General features: G+C 32.1%; 2 protein-coding genes across 2 annotated transcripts; one reads left to right on the top strand and one right to left on the bottom strand.

Moving 5' to 3' along the window:
* Positions 1–4,456: 4,456 nt before the first annotated feature.
* Positions 4,457–6,420, bottom strand: LOC111204538 (basic leucine zipper 43-like). Its single transcript, XM_022699563.2, has one exon. It carries the CDS (start codon positions 5,413–5,415, stop codon positions 4,885–4,887), a length of 531 nt encoding a protein of 176 aa, XP_022555284.1. The 5' UTR covers positions 5,416–6,420; the 3' UTR covers positions 4,457–4,884.
* A 7,547-nt stretch (positions 6,421–13,967) lies between these two features.
* Positions 13,968–14,666, top strand: LOC125592559. The gene has a single exon (XM_048767793.1). It carries the CDS (start codon positions 13,968–13,970, stop codon positions 14,664–14,666), a length of 699 nt encoding a protein of 232 aa, XP_048623750.1.
* Positions 14,667–20,264: the final 5,598 nt, after the last annotated feature.

The raw sequence follows: 20,264 nt of genomic DNA, 5'->3' as shown, positions 1-20,264 counted from the left end.
AACCATAGCTCTGACTGAATTTACACTGGGGACAGTGTAGTTTAAGTCTGGGGGAGGTCTACTGATACTAGTGTGTTCATGAGTCTTATAAAAATGTTTTCAAAATATTTTTATTGAGTCAAGAAGGGGATAATGAACTTATATGATTTTTACTTGTTATCTAACCATTCTTTAGCACTATTCTAGACTTATTGATTGCAGATAGTACTAAAGATACTAAAGTGGATCAACTTGTCAACTATCCACACTTGCTGAGATTGTTTGAAGGAACCAAAGCTGATCTCCAACACTAAACCTGACACAACTGCTTGTCTTGGGGCTTGGTATACATGAGATCAGATTCTTCAAATAAGTCTGGAAGGTAAAGCCTTGTGTAGATTTATCACATTTTCTTTCTCTATTTCGACCCTAGATTTATAGGTAGAGATATTTATTTTCAAAAAATATATATATATATATATATATATATATATAGGTGTTAGTTAGGTGGAATCCGAACAGGACTTGGTGGCTACAACCATTAAGGCTTGCTTTATAAGGATTCTAACAAAAAGAATTCGAACGGAACTTGGTGGCGGCAATCATCAAGGTTCGATTCATATGAATTCTTGGATATAGGTCAAAAAGAACTAAACAGGACTTGGTGGCAACCACCATTGAGGCTTGATTCATGGAAGCCTTTCCAATCTTGGTCAATGATCTTGCAATATAAGCATACTTTGACTAAGAGAGAAATTAGTAGAGAGAAAAGATAGGAACCAACTTTTACCTGCAGATCTAGATACTTGTTTGAAAATCCTTGCATCCTATGATCGATACTCCCAAGGTAAAGCATGCACTTTTATTTATGTTAAAAAATGAGGTTGGTAGAGGGGAATTTCAGACAGGATTTGCTAAGTTGTTGGCTAGGTGAATTTGGTTGCTAAGCTAGGATATGGTATAATGTGCTTTTATGATTAGGACTTCTTAGATGTGGATTGCAATATTGTAGAGCTGTTGATTCTAAGTTTTAAATCATGTGAGTCCCTGCTGTTTTCAAACCTCTTTCAGAGAGACAGCCTGTTTGTTTTGCTTGACGACAAACAAAAGGGTAAGTCTGGGGGAGTTGATAGACCATGGATTTTACCCACTTTTAACCATCGTCAATAGGTGTTTTAATATATATTTACTACTATATAGAGTCTATTTATAATATTTACAGGTTCAGGTACGTTCTGGAGAAATATGGTGCTTTTGGAGTCTTTAGAGGTGCAGAACTGCACAGACGTGTCATATGTTTAGCTATGGATGGAGACCTTCCCACCGTTAGATTGAGCCCATCTTTTGGCACAAGATATAGCTTTGAGTTACCTTTCGAATTCCACCGGTTTGAGGTCAATCAGCATCCTGTATCAGACGTTATGCCCGTTTTACTGAAGAGTGGTCAGTCTGCCTCGCGAGAGGAAGCTGTCGAGAAGAGGAACGTATGTCGATCGATGCAGAACTCATGATATCGATCGATATGGATGCCAGAATGCGGGCCAAGCATATTTTATGACCGACTGAAGCCCAGAAGCAACAACAAATTACCAGAATACCCTTGGACGACCAGAAATCCTATTTATGTGTTTTCTAAGCCATTGTTGGTGGCTAAACTTTATTTTATTCATAGTTCTAGATTAGGAGAGAAGGAAGGAACTCCATTATTTGGTTTATTTATATTTTATGTTATTCATCTATGATTTCTGTGACAAACATCATGCATGAGTAGATCCACCTGCTAGGTTTAGGAATTTCTAGGGTTTTGAATGAATTTCTGAATTATATGATTGTTAGGATATCTAAAGATCTCTACATCAGGATAGCTTGTAATACTAGGATCTAGACTAGTTGAAAAACCACGAGAATGTGACTAATTGCTTGAACCTATAATCATAGGACAATTGAGAGGCACGAGAGTGCAATCAATTAACAGAACTCGAATCCTGTTGGATTAGATACCTAGGCGCATACGAGAGTTGGTCTAGGAATCTAGTTGAACATAATCGATCAGATCGATAACGCTTACCTAAGGCAGCATCGATCGACGCTTATACCATAGCATCGATCAACACTCAATCCGTAGCATCGATTGACGCTCATACCATAGCGTCGATCGACACTCGATCTGTGTTAACATGCGAGAGCTGAAACACTGAACTTAGTCAATAGATTAGACTCACAACGAGAGCTGGTTGTCTTTTTATTAGATATCGAGTTCTAGAATCAATCTTTAGCATCTATAGTTTAGAGTTCTAATAACCTGAATGAAACCCTAAGTCTAGTAACCATCCTTCCATCAAATAACTCTTTGCCAAGCTGAACAATTTTCTTGTTCAACTTGTTTATTGTTTACTGCTTTGCATATCTTTATTTACTGCTTTAAAACTATTAGTCTAGCTTAATCATAAACTGTTTAGATCTAATTGGTTCCCTAGCTCCCTGTGAATTCGATCCATAAGTACTACAACTCGATCTCTTATTTGAGAGAGTATAAATGACTCTTTATGATAATTTGAGTGATATCAACTATCAAATAATTAGTGTAGATTTTAGGTTCTACACCACCATTTTTAGCAATATTTTTGTTTTCTTTCTTGTTTGCCATATATGTTTTAATGCTGTTGAGTGCAAGTCTATTTATGCGGCGAACAACCTCTCAATTAAATGTGTTAATATAGGTCGTCATAGTTGATCAACATTTTATGACACTACTTTGGTCATCTTTTTATTTATTAATTTTCGTTTAGTATTAGTGTAAAAAACTAGACTGTAAAGTTTCATCACCATTGTGTCTTTCATCGTTCATTCATTTTCAAAAATCTCTCATGTGTTCAGAGTATATACTTCAAACGTTATTTTATGGGGATAGTGCTGAATATAAAAATTCTTAATACGTAAGATAAACATAGATTCTAACTTTGTTACGTGGCGGCAAGTTGTGATATATGATCCTTACCAACCTTAGAGCATCATTATCGCCCGTCTTTAGAGGGTATCTTATGTTTAATTTGATTTAAAAAAAAATCAAAAAGAGAAATAAACCGTAGAGGCGTCTCTTAATTTGGTACATGAAGAGCCGTCTCTTCTCTTCCTCTCTTCGCCTTCCTCTCTTCCTTTCTCTCTCTCTCTTCCTCTCTGTCTCTCTCCACTCCCTCTCCCATGGCGGCTTCTTCTACCTTCTCCTCATCAGCTCTTCTCTCAAACAACCGCACTCCACCGCTATGCTGCTCTGTCAGACCCTCGATCTCTTCATCCCCGATGCCCAGGAGAAGATCCGTATTTTTGCTGAATCCTTTTGTGGATGCGATGATTGCTTCGAAAACGCCGGCTTGGGTCCATGCGGGTTTGCGGAGATATGATATTTTGAGAGCCCAAGACTTGAACTTTCTGTTCGGAAGCCTCCACCCTTTGAAGGAAACGCTCAAAGACAGAGACTTTAAGTATGGTGGTGAACGGTTTTGACGAGGAAACATAGCTTCAGGTCTGTCAATGGAGGTGGTGAGACAGAGTTTTGAAAGATGGGTTTTTTGTATCGTGAGCTAAAGAAGAAGATGGAAGAGAAAGTTTTTTTCTTTCTGTCTCTGTACTTTTCTTCTTTGATTTAACGTTGAAGAATAAAATAACGTTGGAGAGATGATGGTGCTAGGAGCTGGAGTGCAACAGCTCCTTTTGGGATAATTAGAAAGAAACTAGATGCAGTCGAGCGGGATGGAGAGGCTGATAAAAGCGCAGCAGACTCATCACATCAAGAACTCGGAGAAGAAGGTTCTCATCAAGAAAGTTAGGTATGGGCAGTTTATAGCTTTTAAAAGTTACTGCTTTGATTGATTTAGTGAGTGAGATATGAATAAAAAGGTTGAGATTTTAATAAAGATGGAACAAGAACGTAGAGTTTAGGTTATGTTCTTTGACCGTTGGTGTAGAGTAAGTTTAATGGTTGCTCTGTTTGGTTGGTGAGATGTTTGGAATCATGTACTCACAGTTGATCTGCTAATGAAATGTTTTTGGGTATGAGAAAAAGAATGAGACTTTAGTAAAGATGTTACCAAGAACATACACTCTAGGATATGTTGTTGGACCATTGCTGCAGACTAAGCTTAATGGTTGGTTGCTCTGTTTGGTTGGTGATATATCTAGAATTATGTACTCACGTTTAATCTGCTTATGAAATTTTTTGGATGCTGCAAGAACAACATACACTCTAGGATCTGTTCTCGGATCATTGTTGTAGAGCAAGCTTTGTGTTTATAATAGGAGTCTACTTGATGTAATGTTTCTCTCGTGTTCTTCTTTGCAGAGGTTTATAAGAGATGAGCTGCTGCTATAACCATTCATTCCATTACATTCTCTATATATGTGTTTATTCAGGTCGGTCATTTTATAGACAAAGTCATTCACTCATCAAACAAGTTCCTTCATCTCTCCTTCTCACAATCATCGCACAAGTTCTATTTAATCACAAAACAATTTCCATTCTTCTCACAAAGTCATCAAACAAATTCCTTCATTTTTATTTTTTATGTTTTTATTTTAAAATCAATATTTAAAATGTTATCTTGTACTATGTTTTAAGAAAAAATTTAAGTTTAATAAGAAAAATCAAAAAAAAAATTGGTGTTTAATTTAATTTTTTTTTTTTAAGAACCTTTAAATAAGAAACTTGCAATGGAGCACGTAAATTTTCGGGTCTCTTAATCCAGTCTCTTAATTCACTTTTACAATTAAAAAGTATTAAAAAAAAAATTAGAGACCCATTTAGGGTCTCTAGGATAATGGTGCTCTTACATTCTAGAACCAACCAAAACCCAATATGATAACACAAACCCCCATATCTCTGCCCCGCCGATTTATTTTGAAGAAATACTAAACTTCTTTGAACTCTCTTAGAAAACTGTTGTTCTTGTTGGGCTTTAGTTCAGATACAAGCTGTCGAAGATCAGAAACTTCTTCTTTGAGTTTAGAGTTCTCTTTCAATACGTTATCTTGCGTATCTGATACGCGGATCAGCTTATCGATAAGAGAGTTGTTCTCGTTGCGAAGCCTTATCACCTGAGACCAGAGTTCGTCAAGATGTCTCTGTTTCCTCATCCTAGATCTCCTCGCGGATTCTCTGTTTGAAAGCATTCTCCTTTGTTTCCTCTCGTCGAGTGCGGTGATGCTCTGATGATGTTGATGATAATCTTCGTCAGAAGTTGAGTTGTTGCTCATCATGAGATCTTGACCGTTGGATGATAAGGAATAGTTGTTGTTGATGATGAGATCGTTTAGGTAGTTTAATGAAGAGGAAGAGATTGGAGATGAGGGCATGTTTAGTATGTTGAATTCCGCCGGGATTGTTGATAAATTCTCCGGCGATAGATATTGATAATACCCGGTGATTTCCGCCGGAGTCATTGTTTGGATTTGGTTTACAAGAGTGAGAGATGAATATCAAAGAGCTTGTGTAGTTGTATTCGTGGGTAGAAATTAGTTTGAAGTTAATAGGAGGAAGTGGGAGGGTTTTATAATGTTGGAGAGTTAGAAAAATAACGAATCATGGACAAGTGGGTCCTATGGATATAGTGTGAACTGTGTATGTTGAGGATATTATATATATATATATATATATATATATATATATATAAAATCAATTTTCAATTATGATTGTAATTTATATAAAGGCAGAAGTTGCAAGACTGGTACATACTCGTAGACCATTTGAACAATCGGTGGTTTCACGATTTATTGAGGGATTATACACTTAAATACCCTATAAAGTAGCTTACAACATATTACCTATTGTCATGTGATATGTAAGTTTTTATTTAAGATGTTGATAACTTCGTAGGTATAACATAAGGTGATTCCCCACAATCAGAAATAAGTAACAAACACATTGGTATTTATCAAAAAAAAAAAAAAATTATCCTTTAACTAATAGGCCGGGATAAGTTTGAGCACCAAGTACAAACGATCCATTTATGCCTACCATTGTTTCAACTTCCTAGCTAAGCGACCTAGCCTAAATAAATACTAATTTCGCCCCTCGTTCGTTTTCCTTTATAAGCGCGATCAATGGACTGATTCTTGTAATTTATATTTCAGTAAGATTTTAAAATTGTTTGCAGTTTTTTTTTGACGAAATAAAGTAGTTTGCAGTTTTACAGAATATATTATAGAAAGTATTTTCATTAGCGTTTAATTATACTATCCATTAACCAACAAAATAGAAATGCATTGTCAATATAAGTATGACAAGTCGACAATTCTTTCAATTCTTTTTGAGATATCAAATTGACCGTAGGATGAAAAGTAGATTATAGCCTTATTACAAGAATTCTAGAAAGATGTATCTGACCATCAATAACACTAAGATTCTAATCGAATGTGCTTGATACAAAATATATGTCAAATCTATTATTCTTTCATTCGTTGTTAACGATCTAAAAAATATTAGAGAATCTAAGGGAAAAAAACTACTAATTTGATGATTTTGTATGGCAAATTGGATATTTGTCATTATTCACTTTGACATATACATGCTCATAGATACACACAAAATATACGTATCTACTCTACTACAAAACTCATGAACCCGCGTTTAGTTGATACCACGTGAAAGAGGGTTGGGATTACTCCAACAGATTTAAACCTCTTATATTTATTTAATTTTTGTCCAAGAAAATTGAAAATATCGAGATAGAAACGAGATATTATTGCCAGGAGCTTTTAGGACAGGTGGTCTGCGTACCACGTCAATCTCCCAGACATTTCGGGTTCGACCTGCGCTTCCTGTGGTAAGGTTGATGGGCCAACTGGGCCGGCCCGTTGTGGCCCAGTAATAAATTGACAAAAAAAAAAGAAACGCCATATTACTTGATAATTAGGTCCTGAAATTTATAGTGAGTGGGTCCAAACATTTCTTAGTGACCACTCGTGGCTAATGCACCAAATACAAATTCACCGATACATGAGAAAATACAAAAGTATCGAACTAAGATGATCAATGCCACCGTTTGTAACCGAGGTCATTACATGAGAACCACACTTTATACACCGATAGAAAGACGGTTATGCCAACAACAAAAGAGTGGTAAAATCCATTACCACCTTTTCCAACCCCCACTTCGACCTGACCTGACTGCTGAAGTTGATCAGCATACGGTTCGACCATCATTTCACAGCATAAATGAAAAAAAGACCCCACAACTTTATATAACTAATAAACAGTTGAAGTATATATAAGTTGTTTCCACAAAGATATATTTATCTGAAAAGATTGAAAATTTATTTTTTTTTGGTAAAAGATTGAAGTTATAATGGGGAAATACTATTTCAGACGATTTATTTTGATGTAAGAATCTGCTAAAAAAATTGGCGGGCTTACATTGACTTGAGAAGACTTTTAAGAAAATTATTTTTAAATTTCCTGAAGTGATTAGATTCTGGCCAGTAAAAACAATATTATAGGATCACGCGCGAAATTAAGCAAGTAAATTTGTAGACCATTTAATTAGAGTGCAACAACATATAAAGTTTATAGTTTGTATACATAATGTGATATCCCTCGTACATATATATATATACCAATAAATTTTTATTAACACAATTATTGATATGATGTACAAAATAATGAAATATATATGCGAGGATTTAGTTTATAAAAAATAATGATGAGAAGAATAGGAAAAAAAAGGTTGTGGATGATTTCAAAAAATCTAACTTTCTAAGTGCTATAAAAACACTGATGTAAACACAGCAATTTCGGGAGTTTGGGAATGCGGGTAGTTGAGATTTTAATCCTTAATAAGTGATTTGTACGACTAGTACAATGGTTAGAAATTTGTGTGTTTGAGAGATAATTATGATTGATTGACTACCAAATGTCAACTGTTAAATAATAAATTAATAATATTAACATTTTATATAATTATAAAATGTCAAAAATTTATTATTATAATTATAAAATCATAGTATTAATTTTTAAAAATTATTTGTGGTTTATATATATGTATATATATATTTATATCTAAAAACTTATATCAAATATTTTTTAATTTAAAGTTTTATAATATAAATTTAAATATAATATATATATATATATATATATATATATATATTAGAATTTATATTATTTTAATTTCAAAAAATGTAACTAACTATTTCTTATACATTTATATGGGTGTTTAAATAAATAGTTTTATTTATCTTTCCGCAACCGAAATTCTAGCTACCATAAACTTTTGATTTTGAAAACTTTAGAGAGGTATAAATCGGTTTACATCATTTTTATGATTGTTATAAAATACCAAAAACCGCTACCATTTTCACGGGTGATAGCGTTAAACCCAGTTGACCCCTAAGTCTCATCGTGGAGTATGCTATCTTCATTGGAAATTCCTATAGCAAGCAGAAAAATATTCTGACTGCACTAGAAATTAAAGTGCGATCCTTCGCCTATTATAAGCTTCAACTATATGAAAACAATTTGATATATTGATGCTTTATAACCCAATATCTCCACTTTGCCACCTTTAAAACACTTCCACATATTTATTTATTTACATGTTTTCATTATTTAGTTATTAATATTCGAGGTTCGTAATCTTACTTATATTAAATCAGTGATTATGAAAATAAAGAGTTCGGTACAATGATATGAAGACGATACTATCGCTTAGTCACATTTACATAACTCCATATGATTGTATGCTATTGGTTTTATTCTATTGATCTAATTCAACATCATTTTCACAGAAAACTTTCATTGGTTACTATATAGTATTAACAATCAAATTAAGGTTTTGATCCACTAACCCTTCCGAAACTAATCCCCTATATATTATTTGAGAAGCATTACAACTTCATTTTGTAACCACATGTCATCACTAAAATGATTTTTAGAATCATTAGAGAAATATGTTGGTCCATCTAATTATATAATAAACTTTTTATTAAACTAACAATAAATTCATCATTAATGTACTTTATTATTTCCTTAAATAAAATTTACGGAATTGCCTAATGTGGCTAAAGTATATATGACAATTAATGATTTTGAATAATAAAGATTTGATAAAAAATAGTGTACCTTCTATCATATTTGTTTAATTTTAAACTATTAAATAAATTAAACAACCACAATAACCATATAATAAAAATTTAGATTTTTATGTATATGTTATATTTTAAATTTTCACAAACAGCTATAAATTACTAAAACTGTTAAAAGTCTCACATTCAAATTTTATGATCCATGGTTTAAAATTTTTTTTATGACAATATACAAATGATTACAAAAATTATATAAGTAAAAAGTCTAATTTAATTAATTATTAAGATTAATATATATATCGTTTTAAATTAAACTATAAACCATATAAAATACAATATTTTAGTTTCAAAATTTACTTTGAACAATTTTTTTGATAAAATTTTTGAACGATCATTGACAACTTATTTTTTTTTTAAATTATAAATTACTAAAACTATTAATCCCATAATGAAAATTTTGTTATCAATAATTTAAATTTTTTCTATAAAAGATACAAATGATCAAAAAAACTATATGAGTAGAAATCATCATTTAATAGACATTAATATTAAAAATATACTAAAATATATTATATATGTTAGTATCATTTAAATTTAATAACATATCCTATCAAATAAAAAAAATATTTTTTGAATTATTAAAATTGATTTATATGTTCGCACCAATTTAATTATATATTTAATAATTACTGACTTTTAACTATTTAATATATATTTATAATTTCATAAAATGTAAAAATATTTAATACATAAACTAATTTATATATATAATGTTGATCTCGTAGTTAAGTAATTACTCGTTAAACCTATCTAATAAGATTACGTAAGCCACTTTCTAACCCCTTACTATATTTATTGTGGATACGTATCGCCCCGAATAAAACATAAAGAAAGAATATATTTCTGAATTTTAGTTAGCTGACACATTGATTAGATCATATGATTGCACGATTAGATTATTATTAACGATGAGAGGTGAGGATAAGAGCTGGTGTTTCCTAATCCTAGTATCTCGAGTTGCTTTCTCCTATTCTATAACCTTAAGGGCATCTCCAATCCACTACATTTTTTACTCTAAAATAGAGTGAAATGAAGCATGAAGTAAGAAATGTTACAACTCAATTTTATATTTCATTCTATAATAGAATTTATTCCATAAATAGAATAATTTATTTTTTGTTTGTTCATTACTTCATTATAAAATGAGATATAAAGTTAAGTTATAGCAATTTTACTCTATTTTTTTATTCTATTTTAGAGAAAAAAATAAAATTTTATATTAGAGATGTTCTAAGAAGCGCAATAATACCGATCCGTCTCTATCCGTTCGTATTCATAAAATAATCCCAAAGACCTCGAACTTAATTATTAGAGACAATTGGATTAATATACCCAAATCAATAAAAAATTAAGAAACTATCCAAAACCATGAAAATCCCTTTCTACTGTAGATATTTGTGTTCATTTTTCCCATTTTACCCCTTCCCTAAAGTTTCTTCATGTTTCTCTTTTTTTCCCGAACTCACATCTCTCTCATTTCTCTTTCTTTCCCAATTTTCTCAACCTTTATTAATATTAAAGCTTCTTTTCAGATCAATCGATCTTCTTTTTAAATCTCCAAATCATCACCTACTATGTTCCGACATCAATCATACGATAATCTCCTCTTCCTCAATTCATCTTCTCGATCGCCATTACATCAATAATGTTGATGTTTGAAACACCATGGATGCTAATCATACGGTAATATCCTCCTCTTCAATTCCCCAGTTTGTTTATCTCTCAGTTGAGGTTTTCAAATTGAAAATCAATGGTTAAAATAGGGATTGCGAAAAAGTTACAAATATAACGATTAACTTAGAACAATAACCTATTTAGTAACATCTATTAATTCATGTATCAGCTAACGTCATCTAGTTTTTTTAGATCTCATTAACCATTATAAACATCGTCTAACAAGTTAGATAACAACTAACCAAACATGTACAAGCTAAAGATTAAATTATCACGGTAACCTATTATGTAATATCTAACAACTACGTATTTTATAAACAAAACTGTTTCGTAGCAAAAGAAGTTTAACGCTAAGTTTTAAAGTAAATGTTATATAAATTGTTAGTGAATAATTTTTTTATTAAAAAAGTACTTATCATGTGGTGAAACCAATAACCTCAATGTAGTATGTTATTTACTATGTAAAACATAAATTAGTTCGATAATCAATTTTGTAACATTTAACAAAATATTTATCAGGTAACTCAAGCTACTTATAAACATCTTACCCTTAATTTTAAAAAGTGTGAACATGTTTTGTAACAGTTAAAGAAACATGTCTCAGCTAATAAAAATATATTATGTACAAATTTGTATATCATATATCAAATCACACCTATTTTGTAACATCTACCGAACAATTTAAATTATACGCACCACTGGTTGGTAGCAATTATCCAAACATGTATCTGCTCACAAGGCTTAACCAAAAAATTACCCAAATATGTTATAAAGCGATTAATGTACTCACAATTGAAATGAGAATTTCAGGTTGTCGTCCATCCATACGACCATGTGATTTTACCAACACATGAACCGAAGAGATCTCTCCGGTATGCGTTGACTCACTTGGAACCTTTAAAATTGTGGTAAACATCGAAGAAACTGATAGAAAAGCTATTCTAGAAGAAATCATCGATGAAACTATTTATTGGATCTACAATGGTAAAAATAGAAAAGAGAAGAAGAATCCATTTGTAAGAAATACTGAAATAGTTTTAAAGAAGATTAAAGAATTAGGAAAAATGAACGAGAAAATGGATAAGTTTGATAGAGATTTTAGGGAAATTCGAGAAGAAGAATGAAGAAGTTTGAGCAGGGCCAGAGGCAGTACGAGGGTTTAGAAATGTCAATAGTGTTTAGGTATTTATTTAAATATGGTTTTTTGGGTATATATGAGACCTAATTTTTCTAATTATTATCAATCAACATATATAATATAATAGTTTGCACAGTTTACACAAATATCGCACCATACAGCAAATTAGTTTGTGGATGTGAGAAAGTATAGAGAAACTAAATAAGAATAAATAAGGAGTATATAAACCAGAAGTGTCTCTTGTTAAAATATTTTATAATACTTTTTTTTGTTATAAACCAAATGATGATCGACCATGGACCAGCCCGTACTGCAGGCCCAATCCGGGACATGATAAAGATAACCAGAGACTATGTGTTTATCTAGTATATATTCCATGTATATCTGTAACATAGTGTTTATCCTTATCCTTATCTTGTTAGGATAAACATAACCTTATGACGGTCTAATACCTTGTATATATATGGACCTTCTGGTCGACAGTAATAATAACAGAAGTATTTCTCCAACAATTCATTTACAACACGTTATCAGCACGACGTTGCTCTCATAAACCCTAACCCTAAAAACCAGAAATAAATCCGAGCAGTAAAAACCCTAATTCCCAACGAACTTCAAACAGATCTATCCCTCAACTCCTGTGGATCCAGACGACGAGCCAGATACCAAATTAAAGCTCTTGACGAGACGAAGCCAACGCCGCTAACCCCGCATCAATCGGAGTTCGGACGCGCCCTCACGCTCAGCTACAATACAGGCGAAAAATTTGTTCCAGAAACCAAATCTCTCTCAACCATATACCAGTCTCCTATTCCAACAAGCAGCAACAAAAACAATAATTCCGAGCAATCCATCAGCTAACCAGGAAGATCTCTAACTGATAGACCGATCAACCCATCAAAAGTTTTCAGGTATCATCGGAAACTCATCTAAAACCCATAAAAGTATTAAATACCCCCATCCGCAGCCATGTAGCTATATTTAGCAACATGTCTCTGCAAATAAAATAAAACCAGAAACCATAAACTCTTTAAAATCTCGAACCTGAACTTGTTTTGAACCTGTTCTTAATCTGAAACTGATTTTAAAATTGTTTAAAACTTTTCCTGATGATAGTTTCACATTAGAACTGTTTAGGATTGAAAGTTAAACAATTTTTTTTTAAAATCTGACTGCTATATGTTGAAAGAAACCGACTGTTACTTGCTTAAACTTATCATTATTGTCCTGTTTAATGTTCTTATCTGATCTGAATCAACTAGAACTGTTAAGGACTGCATGTTACATAATTTTTTTTGAAAATCTGATCATGGTTTCATAAATTAATCCGAGGTTTTACCTCCTGTTCTTGTCTGAAAATTTGTTTTCCTGATGATTGATAACGACTAGAACTTGATTAGGATTGAAAAAAAATATTTTTTTAATATTTAAAATCGAAATATCGGAGATATATCTGAGAAAATATATTTATTTTTAAATCGAAAAGTATATAATAAATTGTTTGAATAAATCAAATCTTCCTGATTTTTTTTTTTTAAGTCACAATAATTTCTGATTTGATTATTTTTCGAAAAAAAAATAATAATAATAAATATATGGTATATTTTTCGAAAACCCTAACCTGATTTCATGATTGAATTGGTTTGCTTGATTGCATATTGTTTGCATACTAATATTGCATACTGAACATGAAATCTCGACTGTTAGGGATATAGATCATTCATAGTTTTCAAGAAATCTGATCTGAACTGAAAAAAAAAATCATTATACTAAATGATCCGATCCAATGGGATGAAGAAAATATGGAACATTTTCCTGATCATCTAAGATAGAATCCCTAAAGGCCTTGAAACCTTGTGTTTGAAATAAGAGGACCTTAAATCTGAAAAATACATTGATCCACACCTTAAACCGTATGGTTTTAAGAAAATGCATCATTTAGAAATTTTTTTTCTTTTGGTCCGTGTGTGGCATTGATATGAAGCATGAAAAATTTCAAAAAGATTACTTGATTAAGACCTGTTTTGAATAATGATTTCAGATGTCGAGTTTCATACCCTCAGATTACAAAGCCCTTGATCTCTCTGGAGATAATTATCTTGATTGGGCTATAAACACTTCAGCCGTCTTGAAGTCTAGAGGACTTGGGAAGTGCATCAAGTATGGCAATGACACCCTTGCGTGTGAAAGACACAGAGCCATAATGATTATGCGACACCATCTCTGTGAGGACCTAAGAGACGAGTTTGGATATGTTAATGATCCTCATAATCTCTGGTCATTTTTGAATTCTAGATTCTGTGAGCCATTGTTGCACGAATCCAAGAAAAAATGGGAAGCTCTAAGGTTCCAGGATTATGAATCCGTGGACAATTATCACTCTGATCTTATGAGAATCACCTATAGTCTTAGACTATGTGGTGAATTGGTAACAAACGAGGATTTGTTAAACAAAACTCGTGACACATTCCATTCAGAGGAAGTGTTGTTATCACATCAGGCCAAAGGTTTCACCACCTATTATGACATGTTCTCATATTTATTAGACATTGAGCAAAAGAAGCAGAAAAGGATGGATAACATCAGACGGTTTAATGACATCATGGAGATATATTATGAAGTACTAGACAGTGAGATGAAAATCCCTGAAGCTAATAAAGCCACATTTGATAAGAAGAGATCTGAGGAGGATTCCGAGTGGACACTCATGGACCATGAGGTCGGATTATACATTGAATAATTTTCCGACATTCTGATTTTATGTTTTCATATCTGATTTGATTTATTTGTTATTCATTTATGTTATTGAAATAATAAAAACGATTTTGTTTTTATATATTATCTTGCTTGATGATTCTTGATTAAATAACAAATAAAACCTTAATAAAAGGATAATCAGTCCACTGATAGTTGATTTCATGCATGGTTTAACTTTACCTTGATTGTATAGGTTTAACTTTACCTTCCTGCAATCACATAAAATCAATTGTTGGGTGTAGACTAATGAGTCAGTTCACTGATAGATTGATTTCTCGCATAGATTTAACTTCATCTTGATTGTATAGGTTCAACTTTACCTTCCTACAATCACTTGAAATCAATTAATTGGTACTGACAATGGCAAAAGACACGACATTATTCAGACCCATTGAGTTATAAAGAAAAAAAATTTCAATGTTTTCTACATTGAACTAGTGAGCAAAGAAAATACGATTCCTTTTAGATTTTTGAAAAATCGCCTAAAAGCATTATGAATGCCTATACCCATATTTTCTACTGATTTATTCTATGCTAAGGATCAGTATGAAAGAGGCATAAAGCCATGGTAACCAGTATGGTTCACCACGAAATAAACACTTATGGCATGACCAGATTAGCCATCTTGATCCAAAACATGATGAAAAATTAATTAAGGCACAAAAGTGATCCCATAAAATCTCACAATGTGTTATAAGTACACAAAAGGGAAAATCACTAAAATAATTAAGGCTCCACTGTCCTAAGCACTACGAAATTATGAGTATGTTCATGAGGGGGAGAGAGGACTAAAACCCACAGTCCATGATCATATCATAAATTCGGATTCCATGGTTTACAACCATAATATACACGGCTGGAAAGCTTTAAAGCTCTCACTAATGGTACATCACCCACGTCCAGCCTAAAGCTTAAGGACATTATGTATATAAATATTGATTTACATCAGGCCATACATGTAAGCATAGACATTCCCACCTCTGAATGATTAAGGGTCATAAACCAGACATATACACAAACCATCTTAAGAAAATACGAATATTCCACCACATATATGTGTGCCATTTAAGATGGAACCTCAGATGAGGATTGAGAATATATATTAGATAAATAAGACTTCCTCCACGAAACTATAATGTATCTTGTGCCAAACATGGATGATTTAATCAAGTGGCCAAGAACACAGATTACAAAAGATAGTAATCTGATTATCCAACTTTGAAAGGAGAAAGTTATCAGGCTGATAAAGAGTAAAGAGTAAAAGAGAAATATAATGGTATCAACCATAGTTGTCTTGGCAAGATCCTCAGACCAAAGATTATGATCTAGACGTTCTAAAAGAATATGATCAAAAGATATAAAAGCTAGCAGAAATATATGCCAGACACACTGACCCGAAAAGAAAAAATGACTATGTCATACCAGCTTAAGCACCACGAATTTGATGTCTAAGAGACACAATCAAGTTGCTACAATGTCTATTAGAGATAGACAAATAAGTTCCAAATAATAAGGAACCTCGGAAAGTAATGAAAGGTGCTCAGAATCGTACAAATCCGAGTTCATAAGAGAAACCAGTTCAGACAGAGAAATAAGGTTGCGCAACCACACATCTAAGGTACCAGACCATGTAGTTTGGGACGCCAAACTGCAAGGTATAAAGGTCTTGGATAATAAGATCTCAAAATCTAATTAGATCATGTCTGGAACAGTATGAAACTAAAGATAAAGAGTGTTAACACCAAAGATGTATTTACATACATAAGAGCTCATAAAAGATTGTAGTACTTGGGATTTGAAGGATATAACCTGAGGATCATGAACCCACATAGAGTACTCATAAAACCTATATAGGGACGTGGGGTGTTCAAAGAATTCAAAGTAATTATAAGACAGATGGGCGTAGTAACCATGTACATACAGAAAAGCCATCTAAGAAAGAAACCAGTGAATGGATCTTGTGAGATAAGAAATTTCGTGAGATTAAAGGACATGACCACATGGTATAGTGTGTCCATGTTCCTTCTAAATAACGTTCAAGTATAGCTTGATTACACAAGGATACTCACAAGGACCAAGAAACAATTTATAAAGAGATATGCTCCTATATGGTGGATGCTACTACAGAAAATCAAGTTTAATTTTGTCTGGATATTTACTAAAGAAATAATGGTGTAGTAAGCAGCAAATGGATCACTGGATAAAGGTATCAACGTACCATAGAAATATGAGAAAGAAATTCTCATAGAACAAGCTTTGTTCCTAAGTTGTTTATGGATTGTAATATACAGCAGCTGTAAGTAATATGAAAGACTAAGTATTTACTTAGTACAGTCAGTCCATACAGAAAATATTATAATTCCTTGTGATCATAATAAAGACCAACTGAGAGAAAAATGTTTAATGGTTCAAAGGTTCAATGATACAAGTTATCGATTGATTAAACAGGCTATGTTTTACATATGGAAAGTCTGTAGAAAAATCATAGCCGTGTGTGTGTGTGTCAGCACGCCTAAGTGAGAACCATAAACCAGGATAGTGACCAGAAGGATGTCTGGTCGTGGCTTAATGATTATAAGCATTGCTAAAGCAAGAAAAGATCGATAACCATGTACAAAGGACATGAGTGTATGACTGCGAATTCATTGTGTGATGAGTTTCATTGCAGCAAATAATTATTGATGGTATGACCTTAGACACTCATGATTATGAACGAATATAGACAAGGTCTATAGCTCAACATGGATCGACAAAAGAAAATAAAGAATGATTGGTTACAATGGATAAAGCCATTGGCACATACGAAGAGATATAAGTCCGAATGAACGAAAGATATGAAGTAAAGTTGTTCGTATGTGTTCTGGGTCTATGACTCAATATATATTGAATGTCCACGTTTTGGGAAAGCCATATAACCAAAGAGAATCCGTGGGACATGAAAAAGGACCTGCAAGTAAAGTTTTATTGCAGATTATAAAGTCCATCCGAGCACCGTTTGAAGCACCATCAGTTCATCCAAGACTTACAAGTTCATTCAAGGAGAATCCAGCTGATCATCTTCACCAAGTCATAGGCAACTTCAACGTTCAAGAAGACTCGGATACCAGATGGGAATGCGTCTACTACAGTGATGCATTCATCTGGGGGAGTTCATGTGTTGTACTTTTTTTCCTGTCCTTGGTTTCCCATTTTGCCACATTGGTTTTGGGGTTTTTCAGGAGAGGTTTTAATGAGGCAACATTAAGCATGCAACGAACCTGTACCGGATGTGTCGATCAAGGGGGAGTGTTATAAACCAAATGATGATCGACCATGGACCAGCCCGTACTGCAGGCCCAATCCGGGACATGATAAAGACAACCAGAGACTATGTGTTTATCTAGTATATATTCCATGTATATCTGTAACATAATGTTTATCTTTATCCTTATCTTGTTAGGATAAACATGACCTTATGACGGTCTAATACTTTGTATATATATGAACCTTCTGGTCGACAGTAATAATAACAAAAGTATTTCCCCAACACTTCATTTACAACATTTTGTAAGTAAAACTTGTCTTACAGTATTTCAACAAATAGTATATGAAGAAATGGGAACTCTTATTTTTCTTCTTTTCTAGAGCGAAATGATTTTCTTATGATAGTTTTAAATTTAACTATAGTATTAGTAGGGCATAAAAGACCCGTTTAAAAAGACGTAAAGATGCAGTTTATTCCGAAAATTTTGTTAAACCACAAATTAACGACATCAAAAAATTAATGATAAAAGAAAAACTGGAAAATTGTTTTTTTAGAGCAAAAAAATAATAACTATGTTCTTTTAGAGTAATATCTATTTTGTCTCATTTTTGTGTATAATACCATTTAATATTTTTGAAAATAAATTTAATAAATAGTTTTACAAACAAACAAAAAAATTGTAAAAATTATAAATATTGATAAAATACCTATATGAACTTAGTGGTATTTTTTTCAGTTCTAAAAATTTTTAAATAATAATTTTCAGATTCTGTTCAAAATAAAGTAGAAATAGCATTCTACGAAGTAAAACGAATCCACTTTTTTTATTGAATCTACAATGTGTAGAATATGTGATCTACGTAAATAAGAGTATTCTAAAAATATTTAGAATACACATTCCGCGCTTAACCTACCTATCTAAAATCTTTAGAAATCAAAATTTACACATTAATATAAATCTAAAACACATAGAAACCGACTTTCTACATATTTACTGTAAATCTAAAACATGTAAAAATCAAAATTTACACATTACTATAATTCTAAAAACCTGTAAAAACCGATTTCTACAGATTAGCTGTATTCTACGGATAAGAAATCAGTTTCTAAAAATATGGAAATAAAACATTTGGGAATATTCACTTTCATATTTTTTAAAAATCGATTTTAAAAAAAAACAAAAAAAACAAAAAAACGTGGTAACCTTCTTCCTACGCGGTCTTCTATATTTCATTGATTGTTCACAAAAATTTCATATTATTTCTACCAAATCAGTTTGAAATTGAGTGAGTTAGGGTTTATGAACTTGAGACTTTGATTTTCTCCCCCTTTGTTCGTGAAGGAGATGAGAAATTATGGGTTTCATCCCAAAGAAATCGAGTTTAAAGAGTTGAAATCGTGTTTGGTCGGTTCAAATCAAGTGGGAATCAAACCGGATATAACCGAAGAAAACCAGGAAATCGATTTGTAATACTTACCTGGACACGGGATCGATCGGTCTATAATTCGAGATCGGTCGATCTGTATGAAATCGACCTTTGCCGATCGAGTGAAATGAACCATCTCGTTCAGTATATGCTATGCGTTTTTTTTTGTTCTGCATAATGATCATGATCGATCGATCCGTTCGACCATGTAATTTCGGATCGATCGATCCCGCTTGATCGAACCCATTATTTATTATATTTAAAAATTACAATTTTAAGGGCACTATTGCTATTTTGAAAATAATTAACCTAATGGGACATAAAGTATATGAAATTAGTCTAAAAGAACATAGTTATCATTTTTTTGCTCCAAAAAAAACAAAAGATCAGAAAAGGATTAACATTTTATGAGCTACACGAACCCGTAACAAAAACAAGAAGAAAAGAGTAGATGTTAGTATACTAATCAAAGAAATTTATGATTGGCACTTTTGAACCTAACTTCTTCGTAATGGCGTCTGCAAATGTTATAAACACTGTTTTAATTTTTATGCACAAATGTAATTTTAGAACATCACTTACTCTAATTATTATTTTTAAATCCTAATATCCTTGCAAGAATATTGAACTAGGTATAATTATCAGGAACTAGTTGATATCTATATTAATATATTAAAATAAAAATCATGACTTCTCTTATGTGTGATTTTTTAATTTGGACCATCACTTAAAAATCTTATTAAATGTATTTTATTAAGGCTAATAATACATAGAATCTTTAAAATACTTTAATCATAATATATTTTGATATCTTTTCATTTTAAATATAAATATATTTATTTCAAAATTCTAACAAATCTGTTTTAAAAGATTTTTACAAGATCTTAATTTTTGAAATTATATTTAAATA

This window comes from Brassica napus, chromosome C9 (genome assembly GCF_020379485.1).
Source record: "Brassica napus cultivar Da-Ae chromosome C9, Da-Ae, whole genome shotgun sequence".
Taxonomy (NCBI): Eukaryota; Viridiplantae; Streptophyta; class Magnoliopsida; order Brassicales; family Brassicaceae; genus Brassica; species Brassica napus.
Note: the sequence above shows the minus strand (reverse complement) of the source record. Positions and strands in the feature narration are given on the sequence as shown.

What these genes read in the sequence shown, in the direction of transcription:
- LOC111204538 (XM_022699563.2), bottom strand. Translation starts at nt 5,415, where the DNA reads ATGACTCCGGCGGAAATCACCGGGTATTATCAATATCTATCGCCGGAG.
- LOC125592559 (XM_048767793.1), top strand. Translation starts at nt 13,968, where the DNA reads ATGTCGAGTTTCATACCCTCAGATTACAAAGCCCTTGATCTCTCTGGA.